The sequence below is a fragment of the Melopsittacus undulatus genome, chromosome 7 (genome assembly GCF_012275295.1).
Source record: "Melopsittacus undulatus isolate bMelUnd1 chromosome 7, bMelUnd1.mat.Z, whole genome shotgun sequence".
Taxonomy (NCBI): Eukaryota; Metazoa; Chordata; class Aves; order Psittaciformes; family Psittaculidae; genus Melopsittacus; species Melopsittacus undulatus.
In genome coordinates, this window is record NC_047533.1 from 37092481 (window position 1) to 37114306 (window position 21826).

Below are 21826 nucleotides of genomic sequence, written 5' to 3' on the forward strand. Positions count from 1 at the left end.
TCCATGACATGAGCAAATCAACTGCAGTTACAAAGATAGGAACTACCTGGTGGAGCAACATCCTATCCAGTTGCACTTTTTTATGCCACATATATAGATACTTGCTTATACATTAAAGCAGTAAGCAGATGGCAGAGAGCTGTCTCATTCCATTCTTCCTCTTGGCTGGCAGGATGGACAGTTTTTTGACTTCTTTCAGATCATATGATGTAAAGGTCCTAAATCTTCCTTTTTCATGTTTACAGTAATAGTTCCTCAAGGGAAAGCATGTTTCAAAGTAATTTGAAAATAGATTTAGAGGAGTTTTTCTCACAGCAAAAAGTTAACAGCTTGAAATGGTTTTCCATATTTGATACGTACGTGGAGTTCCTTTACATGATTTGGAGATGCATGTCACAAGAATATTCAGTTGGTTTGAACTTTACCATTTATGCCATGCATTTTTCTATGTGAGATTTAGGATTGTAATGATTGATATAGTAGGTACTATTAATAGTGGGAGATACATCAGTATAATTTCCAAATGCTTTTTGTTAAAAGATTTGCGGAAAAAAATATTTTGAAAAATGATTCAAATATAAAAAGATAAAGTGAGTATACTAATTAAGCATATTAATCAGATATGAAATGTATTTTATCAGATAGGTTAGCTGTTGCCTTGAACAGTTTACACATAAGCCTTGAAATACTGTTTTGTCAAGAAAGTTAGATGGTAAAATAAATAATGATGATTTACTATTTTTCAATAGCTCATTTTCATTCTTTCCAGCATAGAAATATTTAGAGTTTTGAAATCGAGCAGTCTTACATCCTTAGCTTAATAACTTCTCTAGACACATTGTGCTCTGTTACACTCATTGTTTGGCCAGCTTTATTGACACTTTAGGAAGTGCAAAGATCACAAGTGATGGAAATTTGGAGTCAATCAATTTAAGGGAAACTTGCCAAAATAAACCACAGTCCATCAGAGGAATATAATGTAGTTAATGTAAATCTGGGAAAAAAATAATTCATAAATCCTGTATTTGAAAAGTATCTGGAATTACAAGCTTTCCTTATCCTGATATGGAAATAACAGTTTTGATTGTTTTATATTTCAGAAGTCAGAGATCATAATAATTTAATGTGTGCTGATACAATGGATATTGGCACATCTGATGATAGTGTTGAATAAATTAGCCACTGAAGCAAATAAATAATTCATATAGAAATTAACAGGGGTTTATTGTGGGGTTTTTTTTCTTTGAAAGTATGGCATTAAGTCCTTCTAGTCTAAAGAAGGAGCTATCAGTGCAGTGAATCAAAAATACATGCCTTTATAAGGATCAGTGTGGAGGAGTTATATGGGAATTTTTTCCAAAAGGAATTCTGATAGTGCTTTTGGTCAAGCTGTTAGCTATTTTTGTGTTTTGGGAGCTTGGGTTGTTTTTTAAGCTTAGAATCATGCTGAGCTATAGGTTGTGGTCCCGACTATGGTCCCACTCTTGTTGCTGTTCTCCACTCAACTCTGTAACTGGCTAAAGGAAGAGCGCTGGAAGTATGAGAACAGAAAAGAGCCCACTACAGGGGTGGTCTGTGGGACCATGCAGCTCTGGCCTGGACACCTGATAGGATGGGTGAAAAAATAACAAAGTTGGGAAAAAGGGGGACCCTGGTACACATAGCATCACAGTAATTGCAGGTTGTGGAGTGCCAAAGACCAAGTCTGGTTGGGTAGAGCAATTAGGGCTCACCTTCTCCTAGTATCCTCTTGCTGCACTTCTTACCTGATATGTACTGATCTTCAAGAATTTAAAAACCCAGATGGGAAAAGAATGAAAATCCAGGGAAAAAGTTATTTGTAGTTGCATGCATAGTTGTAAAAGTGGTGTGCTTGTTCACTTACCTTTGTATTAGTCTGAAAAGTTCTTTAATAACATACCTGTCTGTACTGGGGGGCAGAAAGTACAAGAAGCTGATGTTTGTGTCTGTAGGATAAGCTGCCTTTTAATTTTGGCTGGTGCAGTGGAACAAAGGTTAAGGATTAAGGCTAAAATACATTTTATTACAGATTATGTAATCCAGATGCATGAAGAAAAATTACCTTCCTGCATATTTGAAAATGAATGTTTCAGGTTTGGCTAGGCAGATATAAAGTCAGTGCAAACTACAGAAAATACATATCCTTAACAAATAATTTTAAAAAATTGTCCTGTAACCAAAACTTTTGTTTGATTTTGGTTTTAAATCCATAAGGTACCAATGACTGTCATGGGTTTAGCATACAATTTATATTTAAGCCATTTACTGTAAGAAAGACATTTTTTCATGACATAAAGATGGGGACTTTTATAAGGAAGCTCAGTTATTAACACCAAGAACATCCCATTTCCTTTACCAGGGATGTATCAACTGTTTCTTTCAACTGTTCTTCAGTTACATAGAGCTTCCATTAGTATGTGTTACACATTGATATTAACAGCATGTTACTGACTTATGCTTATGATACTAGCTTCTATGGAAAAGGTTAGGATTGCGCTTCCACTATGATTTTGTGGTTTTGTTTATTTGGGTTATGGAGTTTGGTTTTTTTGTTATATATGTTACCTTTTAGTTATCTCTCACGCATTTCTTCAGCACTTGACCAATGACCAATATCAGAGGGGAGAATCAAGCTGGATGTGAGGAAAAATTTCTTTACAATGAAGGTGGCAGAATACTTGAACAGAGCATTGGTGGATATGCCATCACTGGAGGCATTCAGAACCCATCTGGATGTGGTTCTGAGCAGCCTGATCTGGTTGAAGATGTCCCTGCTCATTGCGGTGTGGTTGGACTAGATGAGCTTTGAGAGTTCCTTCCAACCCAAATGATTTTATAGTCTCAAATAATCTTGTTCCATGATAAACAATTCTAGTTTAAGTAATCTAATACTGAGGTTATCCAACATATTCCATTATAAACTCTCTTGTCATTCTCATCCTAATTTTGCCATTCATTAACAAGAGGGAGTGAAATTTTCTCTGCCAGATGCAACTTAATGTGTTTTTTTTTTTTTGAAAATCACAGAAAAATTGTGATTCTGCATTTCCTTAGACCAGAGTGAAAAAGAAGTGTATATGGCTTTATTGGTAAAACATAAATTGTGATTTTTTTTTTTTATATTAAAAATTTTTTCATTTTTTCTCATTTTAGGTAAAGAATATAGTACTTGAGGGTTTTGTATGAGGAATTTGTGTTTTGTTATCTTACAGACAATCTGTTTACTTTTAAATGTTAAAAGAAAGACTTATGGAGGCAAATGGAATTGTTGGGAGACTCAGGTTTATTTTTAACTAGAAGACTTTGTAACTTGGAGCTCAACAAAAATTTGATGCAGTTTCGGATCTAGGCACCTAAATCCCATCTTCTACAGAGAGCCTGTCATTGATACATTATCCTTTATCTTGTGGAGAAGGAAGGAATCTGGTTCATCCAGAAGTAGCTGGGACAAGATGTGTGTGTGAAAGAATGCTAAAAATTATGCTAAGGAACCCAAAAAGAGGGAAGGAAAATCAAGTTTTGTGTGCTGGCTGAAAGGGAAAATTGGGTTGGGCTAAATAGCATGGAGAATCATATTGGGTGAAGACCTAAGGAGATGAGGGCTGAACAGAGTACATTGAAGAGAAATGTTAGCTATGGTAGAAAAGACTGTAGAAATGACCTTCAATCTGGCTTTCTGTGACAAAACAGCCTTAGACTAGCTGAATGGTATGTGTTGGGTTCTTTTGAAATGCATTAACTGTGTATGGCTTTCAACTGTTCTTCAGTTACATAGAGCTTCCATTAGTATGTGTTACACATTGATATTAACAGCATGTTACTGACTTAATGCTTATGATATTAGCTTCTATGGAAAAGGTTAGGATTGAGCTTCCACTATGATTTTGTGGTTTTGTTTATTTGGGTTATGGAGTTTGGTTTTTTGTTATATATGACACCTTTTAGTTACTCTCTCACACATTTCTTCAGCACTTGATTTCCACTGGATTCATGGCAACGAAGCGTTGGTAGCACAAATGTACAGGACTGCATAAGCAAGTTGAGTCTAGTTTTTTTGCTTCTAGCTTTTGAGTGTTTGCTTCTAACTCTGGCAACACTCACAATGTAGTATAACTACTAACATTTTTCTGAAAACTGCAAGCAATGAAAGCTCTCCCCTTTGAAAAAACTGCTCTAATCCCTACTCCTGTCAGATCTCATGTTCTTTTGGCAGCTGGAGCTCGTTCTTGGCAGTCTTTATTCCTGAATGTCTGTCTTCAGGCATTGGTCTCTGAAGAAAGGACCTGAATGAAATGTCTTTTCTCCATTGCCTGTAGTATGAATTAGTCAGATTTTTACTATCATTTGAAGTTCAGAGAGAAGATTCAGCCCCCTAAGAATACAGTTAAAATAAATCCTTTACTGAATGAGGGATCAGACAAAAATATAAGCTATTTTCTGTCCAAGAAGAGGTACCCATTAGGGCAGTGTGGCAACAAACAATGGTACCCACAGTCAGCCATGATGCCAGAAAAGAAGGGAGTCAAGAACCAGCCTTTCCTTCATAAATGTTATGGTGTACTTCTCATAGAAATATCCTTTCTAGATGTTGACGTTTAGCTGTTATGTGTTGCCAGACATGCCCGTTAGTGACAACGGTGTTGAGCTTATTGTTCTGTTGGATGAGGAAGATGAGCAAGAAATAAATTAGAGATGTTGGCAAAAACAGAAAGCATTACACAAGGTCTGATCTTGCCTAACTTGAAATGGTTTATTAAGGTGATAATTCAAACACAGCTAATGCATTTTGAGAGTTGATTCACTTACACTTAAGTAACTTCATTGGATTTAGGGAGCACAACACAGTTGAGAGCATAATACAGATTTTCTGTAGAATGGATCTTATTTTAAAATGCCATAGATTATTTAAACTGAATTATTCTGAGTATTAAATACATTTTCTGTAACAAACTACTTTTCAAGAATTAGATTCTTGTGAAGTCTCTTCTTGATATATTCTCATTATCAGAAGAGAAGAATAAGTATCTCCTTTTCAGTGTGCATCAGAATATAGTATCTTAATAGCATATGCAGACAAAAGTGTAGGAAGGACAAAACAATTCCAATCCTATTATTTCGCTTCCGTCATTTCTAGTAATGAAAATAGAGCTGGTTTATATTTTTTTTTCAAAATGCTAGTTCATGTATCACTTCAGCACTTTCCAAAAGCGAGGACTAAAAATGTAATACCTAATTATATTATGTTATAGTCTCTAATGTAAATGCTAAGTTTTTTTACTTTATATAAACAGTAGCTACTATTGGGTGATGTAAAATACATTATTATTAAGAGAATTTAGTTGAACAAACTGAAGGTAATTCAGTGAGGTCAAGGAAGCTAGTCTACCTTTGCACTGTTTAGTTAGGCTTGTTTTGCATTGCACCATTAAAGTGCTGATGGGAATAACTGCTAATAAGATTGCTCTCTAAGCTGATACCTGTTGCAGTTTAAATTGAAGGATAAATGTAGATTAAAATAATTAATGGTCACTGTCATTTATACTCGCAGTTTGTATGTGTGTTATAGAAAGTTCTCTCAGTGCGCTCCTGAAGCCAAGCAGGAGTACAGTTAGGCTGTCAGGAACCTGAAGGATCATGCTTATATTCATTTTCTAAGTTTTATCAGTTCTCCCTGTAGTGGCTTTTTACTTCAGCTTCTGAAAAGAAAGTTCATACTGTCGTAAGAGAGCAAACAAGATTCACTTTACATGTGTAATATTCTAATTAAGCCCATATTCTGTCTTCTGTCCTGTGATTCATACATGTCTTTTAAGGGCATGTTTTCTTATGAAATATTTAATATAGTAAAGGCTGTTGCACCTATAGATTCTTAGCTGTCTAGATTTTCAGAGGTCTCAACAGTTGTACTGTCCTGAAAGCACAACTTGTTTAAACAACATACAAACCTTGTATATGTAGGTAAGTTTCGTCATCTGATTAAAGATACCCAAGGAAAGCAGCATATATTTTCTCTAATATATGCTATGATCCTATACTATACAAACATGGTCTTTTCTGTCTTTATCTACACCACCACCATCCTCCTCTACAATTTCTAGACTACACAAATATATACTATGGTACTATACTACACAAACATGATCCTTTCTTTCTTTATCTACACCACCACCATCCTCCTCTACAATTTCTTAGTTAGTTTGTGCATTGTAATAAAATCCATGATGGCCTTCAAATAGGTGGATAATTTTCAAATAAATTAGTAAGTACATAAAGCTATTTGCATATAACATCAGTATAAAAATGATAGTTTTGTGTTATGATTATTGCTCTTTTTTGTATGAAGCATCTTAGTATGAGTGCATTTTGTGATTAATTTAAAAGAATATTTATAATACATAAGGGTAAAGGAGCCAGTATCAGGTTTGAAGCCAAAAAGCATTGTGATAAAAACTCAATTAGAAAGTCCCCTGAAGTCTGTATTGAACTTAGTGAAAACCCTGTAGGTATGTCTGGTAATAATTAAGCATTCATTTATTGGTACCAATAGATATGGACTTGTGCTCTTATCTTTTTAATGATTCAAGACCAAAATTTTAAGAAGTCTTACTTATTTTGCAGCTGGAGCAAGAATCCAAGTGTTACTATGCTTTGGCTAGAAGTCTCTCTAATGAGAAAAACTCATGATAGCTCCCTAGAAACTGGAACAATATCTAATGGCCATGTTTATAAAGGATGCAGAAATATTCTCAAATATATATATGGAGAAGTGACTAAACACCTAAAAGGCATAAGCTATTTGCTGTAACTAACTTTTCAGGAGACTGAGTCATACAATGAAACCTTCTTAACTTGATAAAGTAGATGTCCCAAATTCAATACTGAAATGAGTCTCATTGTTTGTCTGTTATCACATGTTCGGTTTTTCTACAAGATATTGTTGAAGTTGTCCTCTTCCACCAGCTGAATTACATTTACCACTAGAATTAGGATTTTATTTGTTCACATACATGATTATTTTATTAGTAGTGGATATTTCTTAATATCTTGGGGAAAAAAAAAAGTACAATATAAATTCTGTTAGGGTAACCATATAATTTACATCTATAGAAACACTGGCAAGTCAGAAGTACAGTATGCTGCAGTTTAGAACTTGTTCATCCAAAAATATTTTGATCTAAGTCCAATATATTGCTGTTTTACACAAGCTTTTGTGATTGTGCAACTGTTGTATTAGGTTTTAGCTTACCCCCTTTTAAAGTTATTCTTGCACTTTCCAAATGTTAAGTTTTAGATTTTTGAAAAGACTGCCAATTTTAAGACATTTCCTCTAGAGAAATGAGTTTTTAGTACATTTTCCTCTTTTAGCTTAAATGTTATAGTAGGCAAACAGGTACGTAATAGGCTTTAACCCTAAAAGTGTTAATTGTCATACCATAGCTACTGTATTCATTTTGCACATAAAGATTATTTAGCAGCATAATTGAATATGCCACAGAATGACGGTAGATAACAAAACCCTAAAATAAATTCCTTATAGCTTTTTCTGTATGTCCTTATGTTATTTTTAGTTGTACTGTTACTGCTGTATAAAAAAAAAAGTTCTTTTCTTTCCCTTTTATAGTTATTTGAGATCACAGTGCCTCTTTCTCATGGCCCCAAACCTGTAACTGTCAGCTTTGCCAATCACACATCCTGCCGATGCATGTCGAAGTTGGACGTTTACAGACAAGTTCATTCCATCATAAGACGTTCCTTGCCAGAAACACAAACTCAGTAAGTATGAGACTTGTCTTTTTTTTTCATATTATGAGCAAACCTATCTAATTAGATATAAAATATTTCTGGAATCTTTCACAATTAAGATAGATGAACTTAGTTACTAAGTGAATTACACATTAGTAGTAGCAGAATGCATTTTGCAAAGGACCTAATACTGTTTTACATGAAGAGAGTGTACTGAAATAACATTACCTTTTTACCCAGTGGATAAACTGGGGCTAAGTGATTTAAAAATGAAAAATAATGTTTGTGGGAGTTTTTTCATAGAAAGAGCTAAGGTGCAATTGAAGCTTAAAGGAATCATCAATAAAAACAACTTCTTTTAAAAAAAACAAGTAATCAAGAAAAACTAAAAATATTTCCTGTTGCAAATGAGGAGTAGACATTTCTCTCTTAACTCTATTTTCCTATTTCAAATGCTGTTAAAAGAAAAAAAAAAAAAGGCCTATTTTTACAGAATCTTTATCTACAAGTCTTTTTGGACATCTTTATATGCCAGAGGTGAGAACAGAATCTGAAGAGAAAACAAAGGGTTAATTGACAGTTCACATAATTAACATAGTTTTTTTTTTTTTTGCAATTTTGAATTTAAAAAGAAATCTGGCACTGAAACAGGTGTTATTGAAATGCTTGAAGAGCTCCTTCCCTTCGTTTTAGAGGACTGAGTAATGATTTTACGATGCATAAATACTTATGAGGAAAAAAATGTAAAATAGCTGCTTTATGGAAGAATCAATGACTAGAAGCTGAACTGGAATTAAATGCAGACATTTTTAATAATGTGAATGAATAGTGCAGAATGCCCACAGATGTGAGCTACCTTGTTTTCCCTGTTTTCATTCAGTTAAAATGTGGATGTTTTCTGACATGTTGCAGCTAAACAGATTATATTCTGTTTGGATTCAAATTACTGAATTTTTTCATCAAAACATGGATCATAAACAGTAAATTAGAATTGAAAATAAATCTAGTAATAGTTTAATTATTGCACAATTAACACATTATTTAAAAAACAAACAAAGAAACAAAAAGAACAACTCAAGAGTCAATAATAAATTTAAATTATGCTGACTGCTGGCAGCTTCTAAGTGTTTCCAGGTTAAGAGAAGTTGTAATTACCAGTACAAGAGTTTATTCTAGATGGGAAACAGCTATTTGTAGTTAGAGGGAAGTAAGAGTACAGACAAAATACTTTGACCAGCACTCACAATCGACTGTCCTGTAAGTAAGGAATTATGCTCCAACAAAGATAAGACATAGTAGTACTAGATTGGATTATATATAGGCCTTCTCTACTGTTAAGTACTGTCTTTAAGTTTAAAATCTATATCTCTCCACAATAAAATAGAAAAAAAAACCCCAAAAAAACAATCCACCAAAACCCCAAACTACATGCTTCTAGATTCTAGATAGGAAAGATACTTGCATGTTCTTGGTGGGTGCTTGGATGCTTTTCAGAATCCTCACTGTGTTTTTTTTAATTTGTACTAAAGTTCTCAATTTCTTTCCAGCTTCTTATTTTTCCTTAAGATTTTTATTTATAGGTTTGAATGCTGATGAAACTGTTGTAAAGCCTATTCTTGGATATGTACTTTCTTGTCACAGTGGCAGATCTGCATGTGTGCATGTATTTATGTACATGCTCTTTTTAACAAAATATATTAATGACTTCCTTATGTATTACTGAGAAGAAAAGCCTAAGAGTATGATCTCTGCTTTTAGCATTGTAACACTGGGGATCTAATAAGAATTCAAGGCTGGATTATGCCACAATGCACAGGCACATGTTAGAAAGAAGAGTGACATGACATGTAAGATAGAAAATAGTCAATCTTTTTTTTGTATAAAATATATTTTCTGCACAACTTTATCCTGAGAATTAATGTCTAAGTCTTTGCCTGTTCTCCCACTTTTTTCTTCCTTTTCTTTCTAAAAAGTAGTAGCTACTTCTACATGCTCGCAAAGCTGAGGCATGTCAGTTCATGTTGACCGGTGTTTCAGAATACCTCCTGGATTAATGGTGTCTTAAATTGTACACTTCTCTGTTCATATACAATGTCTCAAGATGTGAAACTGAGAAAATTGTCACTATTTTAGAAGTTTAGCAATTTTGGCAGGGGGAGCAGAGAAGCCTTTAATATACATAATTCAGATCAAGTCTCTATGATGACATTTTTTTTCACTATTGATTGTAGGTAGGTGCTCACAGAGCTAATAAGCATATTTTAGATGTGGTTTGCATGTATACTGTACACGTATGTTTCCTGCTCTTACACATTATCTGTGCTGACACTGACAAGTAACAAGTTAGCCTGCTTTAGTTGAGTTGACAACAATTTGGGAAGAGGTAGTGAAATTATCTGTAAAGTGGTTTTGCCTCTAGTATTTTTTCTGATTTTTTTTTAGCCTTCCTGAACTTTCTGAAATGTTGCAGTAAGTAATTTTAACATTTCAGCCATATCCCCCAGTCATTTTCTGTACTAGCAGCCGGAGTAGAATTTGTGAACAAACATTTGCACTTTCTTTTGCTGTATGTCTCCAACCCTGATGCTGGAATACATATCATTCTCTTCAAGTTTTGGTAACTTAGGGTTTGTATCAATATTGTGTTCTCATGGGTTCATGTGTTCTTGGTGGTTTGGGGTTTTTTTGTACTTCCAGCTAGAGCAAGGCTGCTCCAGGTGTGAATGATTTGTTATTTTCTAAAAGAGAATGCAATAATGTGTCTGTAAATTATCCTTGTTTTCCAAGCAGAATCAGGAGGTAGGACATGTGCCAAGTGAGGGAGCAAGAGTGAGATCATTAGAGGAATTAAATCAGGAAACACCAGCTTGATAAAACATGAGGTGATGCAGGGTGATGTTAAAATACAGCAGTCTTTACAAGCAGAGTAGTTTAATGTGGTGAATGGGAGTGGTTATATTTGAATGATGAGTATGGAAGAATGTCCCAGCACCTACATTTTTGAATGCTTGAGTAGTGGTGCTCAGGGGAATGAAAAGTGCTTCAAATGTGTAACGTATGTGCTGCCTTAACAGATGCAAACTATTGGAATACTACAGAAACAATGAATAAATAACACAGCCTGGATGCATGATGTTAGGTTTGACTTGTTAAAAGTTATAATGTGACCTGTGGTGATAAAGAAATTGCAAGCAAAGGAAGATAAGATAATACTCATAAATATCCTATCTGTTGTATACCTACCAGCTAAATTCACTCATCCTTTAAAAAGGCACCAGCTGCTGTTAGGATTTGATGCTTTCTGTGATACCATTGTGTTGGACTCAAAACTTTAGCAGGTAAAGAGCACTGACTGTTAAATATGAAGAGGCATCACTGCTGGAGTCCAAATCTTTAGATTCATGAAAGCTGTCCAGGATTTAGAAATCAGTTTAGTCAACAGCATTCATTCAGAAACTGTTACCAGTTTTCTTTTGGCATCTGTATGTGTGAAAATGTTTTTATACTTCAAAAAAAAACATAGAAAATTATGCCTGTTTCCACCTGTACAGAAATTGGTATGCAAATATTTTTTTATACTACTTTATTTTCTATATAAGACTTACATTACTGTTTCCAAACTGTATTTGGAAAGTACAGATATCAGCTTCTAGAATTTAGAGCTAAAACTTGAAATGTGAGAAGGTATCTTCAACAAATGGTTGAAGATTCCTGCCATGGAGAAAACATTAATTCGTAACAGATTTGAGAGGAGCTAAAGATAAGATTATGAATGAGCTGAAGCTCCTAGAAAGGTCTTTCTAATGGAGGGAAGCAAAAGCAGTCAACACCTAAAATTGTTTGGGTTTCATTTTTTTATTCTGAAGTTCTTATGGTAGTAAAGCAAAAGTACATTTAATTCCACAGGTGTCATGTGGCAAACAAGACCTGTCCAAAAAATCATATTTGGAATAATGAAGTTTGCAGATGTTTGGCACAGCATGATTTTGGTTTCTCTTTCCATCTTGGAGATTCTGGTAAGCAGTTTTGCTTCAGTGTTTAAATGTATTTCCATGTTTTGATTTACTTAAACAAATTAAAAAATATTAAAAGTAATAGTTGAATCTTTTTCTTTGTCAATACAATTACTCATAGTTGCCTGTCTTTTGACATATACCTGGTCATGGTTAAAACACCTTAGGTTTCAAGGTTAAAACACCTTAAAAGTTACAGATTTGCTGTCATTTCTTCATTTATAATAGGTGAATGGGTAAACACAAAATTATGACAATTCTGTAACTTCTCTGCTGTATTTCTAGACCCATCTGAAGCATTCCATATTTGTGGACCAAACAAAGAGCTGGATGAGGAAACCTGTCAATGTGTCTGCAAAGGAGGTGTGCGACCCTCAAGCTGTGGACCTCACAAAGAATTAGACAGATCGTCATGTCAGTGCATATGCAAAAACAAACTTCTCCCCACTTCCTGTGGGCCCAACAAGGAATTTGATGAAGATAAATGTCAGTGTGTATGTAAAAAGACCTGCCCTAAACATCAGCCACTAAATCCTGCAAAATGCATTTGTGAATGTATAGAATCTCCCAATAAATGCTTCTTAAAAGGAAAAAGGTTCCATCACCAGACATGCAGGTAAAAACTCAAGTCTTCAGCCCTTTCATTGTGTTTAAGGTATAAAAATTTGGTTTGTGTGATTAGCCATCTTGTTGAACTGATTTTTAGTCTGAAGTAAACAGTAAGCCTCTCTTCAGTTCAGTTTTATCTTATATGATTTTTATCATCTTTAAGAGGAAACTACTAGGTAGAATAAGTATTTTAAAGCACATTTAGTTTCTTGTAAACTTACTACTTCATGTGATTTAGTTTTCTCTTTTGATGAAAATGAGCTGTGAGTTCAAGCTCCCTGCTTTTTTATGCTACTTAAAATCACACCCTGTTTGTATCAAGAATTGAATATTGCAAGTCAAATGCATCGAATATTCCTAATTAGGATTCAAGTGATTACTTAATTTTCACTTCCTAATTTTTTTGCATATCCTTCATTTCATTAAACTAATCCTAAAGATTTAAGAGTGCATAAACAGTCTTACAGATATACATAACTATAAAACAGACTGCCCGGATTCATCATTTAAAATGAGATTTGGTCAGGAAGAAAACTCTCTATATGTCACCAGTGCACACCCATAGCAGTAACAGTCTGTATATAAAAAAGTGAATGTCTTTAGGTTCTGAGGTTTTTAGGTTTCATTATTTATACTTTGTATATTTTTTGAGGAAAATTTTCCTATAAAGTGAATTTGTTAGAATGCAATTTGGAGCAGAAAGATCACTTATTTTTTAATATATGAGAATCATTAAATATATTTAAATTAATGGCAAATAATTTCAGAAATGTTCAAGCACTGGAAATGGAAAATAGCAAATTTGGACATCTAAATGTCTGTGGTAATTTGTTGTTTATCAATAATAAACCTTATGTATTTTTAATATGATATGTAATTAGATGGCATAAATATATAACAATAATAGTTATATATATATAGTCATATATATACAGATGAGTTCATCCTGAATAAGGAAAAAATGTCTAATATTAGGAATGACATCTGGGGAAATAGGAAATATATTAGTAATAACTGTTATTACCTGTTCTGTTATGCTTGGCCTTTTGAGTGGAATAGAATAGTTCTTAGAAACATAAGAAATTTCTTCTCTATCATTCAGTTTTTATTTCGGTTTTCTGTTTATAGAGGAAAACTACCTGATCACAAGAGCTTTGGATGTTGCATAGCTTTATAGCACTACTCTAGTGTGCAGTTCCATAAGTGCTACACATATTTTAAGAGAACATTCACATGAGAAAAAGTCAGGCATTTAAAAAAGCTAAGAAACACCTTAATAAATATCTTACACCACCTGTCCTGATTTAAAGTCTTACTATTTGAAGGAGGGAACTGAGCCCAGCTTTTCTCTGTGATGATGTACTTGAACATGATAAGGAATTTCAATTTCTTTCTTACTTCCAAGGACAATGTGATATCAAACACCTTTAGCTGTTTCTCTTTTCCATGCATTTCATCTTAGTGTGGAGAAAGAAATATCTGTACATGATATTACTCTATAGCTCCACAACCAATAGCCCTGTAGATGTTGGTACTGCCAAGGGAAACAGAGGATGCAGTCTTTACTCCTTCTTGGCACAGGATTATCACATTCTCGCTCTGTCCCCCACAAGCTTTCTCTAAAAGGAATAAAGCCCCAGCAGCATTCTGTTTGCCTTTGTAAGAAAGATCTCTTGCTGTTAAGAGACCATGTAAATGGGGGCACACTCTGTAACTTTGTGCAAGATGCCCAAGACCTAGACGTGAGCAGATTCCTGTGGCCATGTCCCAGACAGCTCACCATGAAGTGTAGTTCTTGTAGGTCCTGGTTTTGAAGTATCAACATTTTTATACGCTGTACCTAAAATGTCTGTCCCTCTAATGTTATACCCTGCTATAGAGGAAAGGAATACAGTCATTCACAAAACACAGGATAGGAAGAAAAACCCCAACACAACATCCACCTCTCCTCCCCCCCACACCAAAAAAAAAAAAAACACAACAAAAAACCACAAACAAAAATCCCCACCATAAAGCATACTGGCTTTTAATATGATCATATTGTCATTACCCCTAAAAGTAGCATTTCTACTTCAGTTTCATCTGTGGAGTTGTTAAACTGACCAAACTGATAAACTGAGGCATTTGGTAGCAAAAATCCCGAATACTGGTCACAAAGTTGCTGCTGACTCACCCAGCACTATACCTATTGACTGAGCATCTACCTATCTTAGTTCCAGCATGCTCAGATTATCCTCATCAAAACAGACATCTTTCACATGAAAGCACTCTGTAAACAACATTGAGCCCAAATCTTTTGAAAGACCTGGCCTATTGTTCAGCAGAGTTTCCTAAGGAAACCACATTTATGTAGTTACAATGACTGCTGCTATTCACCCTGTGCTATCACCTCAAAAAATTATTTTGGTCAGTTTTGGCAGGGCCAGATAACTAGGCACCTCAGCTGCAAAGCGTTTTACAGGAGAGGAGCTTTCTTGCTCTGTTCGGATGTCCCAAATAAGGATAAGAGTGCAGTAACCTGACCTTGACTGCTGTCAGACACAAACTCACATGGGAGAGATGCTTTGTAGCACTCTCAAGTTCAAGTTCACAGTTCACCAGCAGTCATATTCCAAACAGAGTGAACTCCTAATATTTAATGATTACGTGACTGCTTTTCATTTTGTTCAATGTGTCAGGTGGATCGAAGAATTTGACTTTTCCTTTTTTTTTTTTCTTATTTAATTTTATGGTCATTCAGTACATGAAATAGTCTAACTTTCATGGTAGAGGCAGGCAAAAAGGCAAGTGAGTTTCATCTATTCCATCTCTGTGTAGTACCTTTAGCCCAGAACGGACCTACTGCTGGCTGCCCATTTGCTCAGAGTATTAGATACTTTTGCAAACATTCTGTTGCTTTTTACCACTGTTTCCAACTTCATTGGCCAAAAGATCAGTGGGGCTGTAACAGATTCCAATGAGCTGTTACACTGATCTCAGATATCTGTATTGTGGCACAAAATGTTACTCCCTTAGTTACAGAGACCACACTGTTTAACTAGTCTATGATTAATGACACTGAAAACACTGAGCAAGATGTGACTAGTTAATAAATGTCATGTTGGCAGTTTTCCTCATTCTTTATTGTTTTCTCATAGCCAGCTTTATTGGTTGAAACTAGCTGGCATGAATTAACATAACTGTAATCCAGACCTCATATCATAAACAAATTATTGCAAAGTATTAACTTGGTATCCAAAACAAGCACACAACATATTAACTTACCTGCAACAATAATAGGAGTAGCCACAAGCCTGAAACCAGGATTACCTAAAAGGATAGTGATATTGCCTTAACATAGTAATACTGTAGTGCTTTGAACTGAAGTAAGTATAAATTATAGTAATAGATCATAATATCAGGGTTCCACAAACAGGCACACATTATTTAAGTACAAGTTTTAAGTATAACTGTGTTGAAATTCAAAACATATACTTTTGTCTTTTGATTCATTGCCAGCATCTGAAAAAACACACCAGACTTGTACTTTGTCTCCATTATGCACCAGAAAGTATTTAGGCATTGTTATTTTAAGGTTATTCTAGGTCAAGTTCTTGTTTTAATAGAAAAATAAACTAGGAAAAGGAAGAGTTCAGGGACAGCCACAGATATTTTCTTTGTGTGAGTTCTATTTTTCCATCAAGGAATCTGCAAAGAAAAATGCTGCTTTTTAGGTAGATGTAACTTGTGGTTTAACACTCTATTTCTGTTAAACTTATTTTAATCAAATAGTGACTATTTCTATTCTTACCTTTAAGATTTATCATAAAAACTTAGACTCTGATCTTACTTCAGTGTGCGCATAGATGCAGTATGAAGTGTGGATATATTTTCAATAGACTTAATAGCTATAGGAGTTTGAAACTTGAAGTTCTCATTTTCAAGACTCAAATCACAGCATAACATATGTAGACAAAGCTCTCTCAGGCTATTGCATTAGTGAATACGGTAAGAAACAGTCCTGGGTAAGAAGATGGTAGATGTAGTTACGTGATTCTGGATTGCCACCTCAAACTGGCAGCATGCAATAGGTCATAACAAGCTACTTTAAGTACAGAAAATTATTTCTGCATTTTCAAAATTAAATTAATTAAACCACTCAAGACTAGAACATGACTAGAATCTGGCAATATATTAAAAATACACATGAGTATCCATTGCATTTCTCTTCAATAGCAATCAGTATTCTTACGCTGATTTTCTGAATAGTCCAATTAAAAGTAGTTGCAAAAACATAAACAGAAGTTAAAAGTATTTATAGGAATTAAATCTCCCATTGATCAATTGCAGTCTACATGCACACAGATTTCTACTCCAGGCTGATATAAATGATCATGTTATATTAATGCCCACTTTTTTTTTGTTAATGTCTTTAGCTGTTACAGACCACCATGTACAGTCCGAACGAAACGCTGTGATGCTGGATTTTATTTTAGTGAAGAAGTGTGCCGCTGTGTACCCACATACTGGAAAAGACCACTTATGAATTAGTGAAGAGAGCACTACTTGCTATTTTGGTGTACATTTTTCCACTAGAACAAAAGAACAACAGAAACTTTGCTAATATTTGCAATTTAATGTGCACCAGAGACCCTGTGGGACTTTCAGAGACAGACTCGTTACGCTTTTCTCAAGATGTGGAGAGCAAATGTAGAAAATAACTGGGGTTCATGTTTTGTAAAGAACTCAATATGGACTTATTTTCTGCCAATGACCAAACAGCCTAGGTTCTTCTTCTTGTGATTTTTTTTTAAGAGATAATGACTATATAATTTATTTCCACTAAAACCATTGTGCAGCATTTCTGTTTATAGCAGTAACAATTGTTAAAGCTCACTGTGATCAATATTTTTATATCTTGCAAAGTATGTTTAAAATAAAATGGAAATTGTATTATATAATGGTGAGAATATTTAATCTTCTGCCTAAAGAAAGGAACAACAATTCAGCTTTACTGTCAGGGTTCTTAAAGGGGGGGGAAGGCATTTAAAAGAAAGCACTTTTATGAAAGGAAGACTACAGCCATTTTCTCATACCCATTTTACATATGTTTGACAAAGTTATACTTAGTGTTTCGTGACCCAGTGATATTTCTGTCTCTAGACTGCAACTAGCAAAGCAAGTACAATTAAAGACTAATGAAAACCTTGGAGAGTCTGCATGTGACAGCATTCAGCTCTTGGACCCCCAACAAAAGAAGGATGTGGACTTATTGGAGCAAGTCCTGAGGAGGCCACGAAGATGCTTCGAGGGCTGGAGCACCTGTCCTATTGAAACAGGCTGAGTTGGTGTGTTCAGCCTGGAGAAGAGAAGGCTCAGGGAAGACCTTATAGCAGGACATCTGGAGAGTGACTTTTTACAAAGGGAATGGCTTTAAACTAGAAAAGGGTAGATTTAGATTAGCTATTAGGAAAAAGTTCTTTACTATTAGGGTGGTGAGGTACTGGAACAGGTTGCCCAGAGAAGCCGTGGCTGCCCCATCACTGGCAGTATTCAAGACTAGGTTGCATGGGGCTTTGAATAACCTGGTCTCGTGGAAGGTGTCTCTGCCTACGGCAGGGGTTTTAGTACTAGATGATCTTTAAGGTCACAATCCTAATCATTCTATGATTCTGTGACTGCCCAAGGATAAAGACTTTGTTTAAAGGACAGCAACAACTCACATTCCAACATACCTTCAATTTTATTACTTGATAGTATTCTTAAATAATAATATAAAAGAATGTCCACTGAAGGTTATTATTAGTATAAAAATGGAAACACCAACCATGCTTTTTATTTAGTATTACAGCCTATATTGTAGAATTTAAAACTAAGTAATTCACTTTAATAATAAAACTAAATAATAATAGCAATGATAAAATAATATAAAATATTTTATATTATTTTATATTATACTATAATAACTAAATGGTGATTAATAATAAATAATGCACTTTAGTCTTTCCTATAGTCATACAGTTATCTTGATCAACAGTATATGTGTATTCACAAATACTTTGAGGGAACAAAACTAATACAATTTATATTCCAGTGGAGACATGAAAGGACATCTGCCAGTCTGGTATGGATTTACATGATCTCTACGTAAAATATTGCAGCACTTCTCTTTATTAAAGAGAATGCAAAATCAACATTTACAACTCCAAAAAGAGGTAAGGTTTTATTTTTTTAGTTGCATGGGAAGAGCCATTTTCATAGAACAATCTATTCAAAATTAAAATATTTTTGAAGTTAAACTTGTTAACTATGAAAACCTTACTGGGTGCAGAAATGAAACAAAGCTGCAAAGCCAGATTTTTGTGACAGGAGTGGTTAGATCTATAAAAACAATCTTAGATGTCAGCACTGGTTCTAAGCAGCTTTTCTTAAAAGAGTTATTAATAAAGTAGTATTAGTTCCTAGCAGGAGCATGTTGCTTTTCTAGATTCTTATATATTTAGCTATAAGAGTTCCTAAAACTTACTGAATCCTACTTTAAATGCTCAGTCACCTTCATGGACTAAGACAGTCTACCAATCATGCAGAATAAGAGGCAGTTTGAGAGTTTTCATTCTATATCTAGTGTCCCCAATGTTTTTTAATAAGAGGCCACCTGTTTGTAGGATAATAGAATAAAGTGTAGGCGTACAAATACTGAGGAATGTCTTTATTACTATACTGCCTCAGCAGCCAAATGCAGGTAGAATGCCAGATGACAGTGTTGATATACAACTTTAGGTAGTATAACAACACACAATTCCTATCAGTTGGATTATTAGTCATGCAAATCATCAGTGTCTAAACTGGCAATATCAGTCTAATTGCAAGAGTCAAAACTTCATTTAGTATTACTAAAGATACAGACATCCACTTCTGTATGTCAGCTGCTTGAAGGGAGCATAAAATACTTTAAGAAATCAATTAAAGGGCAAATTAATGAAGACTCAAGAAAACAAACTGTAGGTGAAGCTCCCCAGATAAGCTTTTTAATTTCTGTGCAAGCCCAATACAGAAGAGAGGCAGTGAGGAAAACACAAACCAAATCTGAAACCCGGAACAGAGGCTAAGTAAGCACTAACAGAAAAAATATGTACTTGTGGTTAAAAAGGAAGAGGGCACAAGTAAAGACAGAGCAAAACTGCATTCCAACAAGAAATTGTATGTAGATTATAAAAAAAAATGTATGTTACAATACTGGGCAAATAAAAAAAAAAACCCAAAACCTACTAAAGTCAGCAATGTTCACTTTACATGTCTAAACTATTTGAAAGGAATTCATGAATACAGCTAATAAAACCATTCTGGCTAAACAGATATTTGGATTTCTGCTGAGCATGCTACATGCCAAAATAGTAAAACCCATCAGGATAAGGAAGGGAAGGCAGGGAGTTTGAAAATGAGAGCACTGAACAGGAAGCTCCAACTTTGTAACAGACATCATTCAACAGGAATTACTTCCTTGAATGTCTTTTTTTTTAATTTTAATTTCAATTTGTTAACTTTCCAAATATTGAGGTTTTCAGACACAAGTAAACTGCTAAGTAAAACTGTGATTTAAAGAAAGAGCAGACTCTTAAAAGTTACCACAATATAGGTTTATGTCTGACCAAAGCAACTGGCCAATCATTCTCAAAGGTATGCAGGTGAGTAGAATAATATATGCAAGCAGTTGACAGAATTTTCTGGTAGTCAGACTCTCCAATTCTGCTTCACATGAAAGTAGTAGGTTTTTTTAAAAATGCATATGACACAAGAACACAGTAAAAGTCACAATTATTAGCACAAGCTACAGAATTTTCATTTTGTGTGATAAAATGTGATTCTGTTTATATCAGTACTGTCACAAAATCATCTATATTTAAGTGTTTTTCTGAGAGAAATAGAGTGGTGGCATAATCTACATAGCAGGTCTTCCTTGCATCTCGTAGATTTACACCATTTTCAGTTTTGAAGTGTTATTTGATTATAAGCTCCTTGCCATTTTCATCTTCATTTCAAATATTAATTTAGTGTTCCTAAAATATATAAAAAAACAGACTATGCAGCTTAAAAGATTAGCAATATAGGTGATGATTCTATATGCAATTTATTCTGCACTAACTTTAAATAAGAAGCTTATTTATATTGTCATTTGTCTGAAATTCTGATATTCTCTACAGAAAAATACAATTGTGAGGGAGAGAGCAAGCATGGATAACTGCAATAAATCCCATTTAATAGTAAACAGACTTACGCTTCAATTTCATCAGGAATTTACAAGTTTTTGTGCTCTTTCAATATTATTCTATCTGGAGACTGTATATTATGCGGAGCAACCCTCTCTACCTGTAATAAAAGAAGGATGTACTATATATCGTATGAGTGTTGTTGATCTCCTGACGTGTTTGTTTAATTCATGTTGAAGAAGAGAGCTCTCTTAGTTCTATTTAAAAGATCAGTGTGAAACCTTGCATATCTACCATAGCATCTCGAAAGGCTTAATTTTAGGATTGCTTTCAGTATTCTCATTTTTAGTCTTCAGATCTTGGTGACAATTCCAGATGCCCTTGAATTTTAACATATCTCTCTCTCACACTGATTTTCTGGAAGTATAACTAGCTACCACATCTACGCCAAAAGCTAGGGACGAAATATTTTATGCAGTCAGTAAACTCAGTAACAGATTAGCATAAGAAATAGACTATATTCTTTTAAAGATTATTTAAATATTATTTTAATTGTTTAAGAATATGTTCTTTCAAGGTTATTTATTAAATATTATTTAATTTCTCATTATTTGGAGGTACAAAAGATTACCCTTAAATAGAAAAGTTTAAAGGTGATCAACTTAGAATTTTCAGAACTTCTGTAATTTAGTCAATATGATATAGTAATAGTTTTTAATATAATGGGATTTTTACTTTATTGAAAAAAATGAAAATAAGTTGATAAATTATTTAATAGTTTCTTTCTTGTTCTCTTTTCCTTTCACATTTCAGATAAAAAATTCTGGGAAAGACCACAGGACAACCTTCTGATTGAGTGATGAAATACTAAGATCAAATGTACCAGGTATTATTTTGGTTTTTAGTGCACTAAATATGAAAGACTAATAAAATTAGGTCAGTTTAATGCAGGCTTAAGGCTCCAGACTAGATTTCTTAAAAGCTCTATATAGATCAAAACATTTTTGTAAAATATCTACTCATTTTACGTATATTTTCATGCCCAGATATACTGCAATCTGAACAGTAGTAAGGCACCAATTTTACAGTAGCACAGGTTATAAAATTTCAGTAATTTATCATTATGAAAATACGTATTTGATCAATATTGTGAAGCTGTGAATCACTGAACCTTACTTCCATTTGAGAATGTGTTAACTGCAACATATAGCACATTCCAGGGGAAGAAAAAAAAAAAAGAACCCTAAAACACAA

General features: G+C 34.1%; 1 protein-coding gene across 1 annotated transcript in view; it reads left to right on the forward strand.

The window, feature by feature from the left end:
• The window catches only part of VEGFC (vascular endothelial growth factor C), a 71308-nt gene extending 54035 nt beyond the window's left edge, over nucleotides 1–17273 (forward strand). The window contains 4 exon segments of the mRNA XM_034064823.1: nucleotides 7643–7794; nucleotides 11671–11780; nucleotides 12063–12393; nucleotides 16802–17273. Of these exon segments, the coding sequence (XP_033920714.1) occupies nucleotides 7643–7794; nucleotides 11671–11780; nucleotides 12063–12393; nucleotides 16802–16916 (708 nt within the window). The 3' untranslated portion in view covers nucleotides 16917–17273.
• The last annotated feature ends 4553 nt before the right edge of the window (nucleotides 17274–21826 follow it).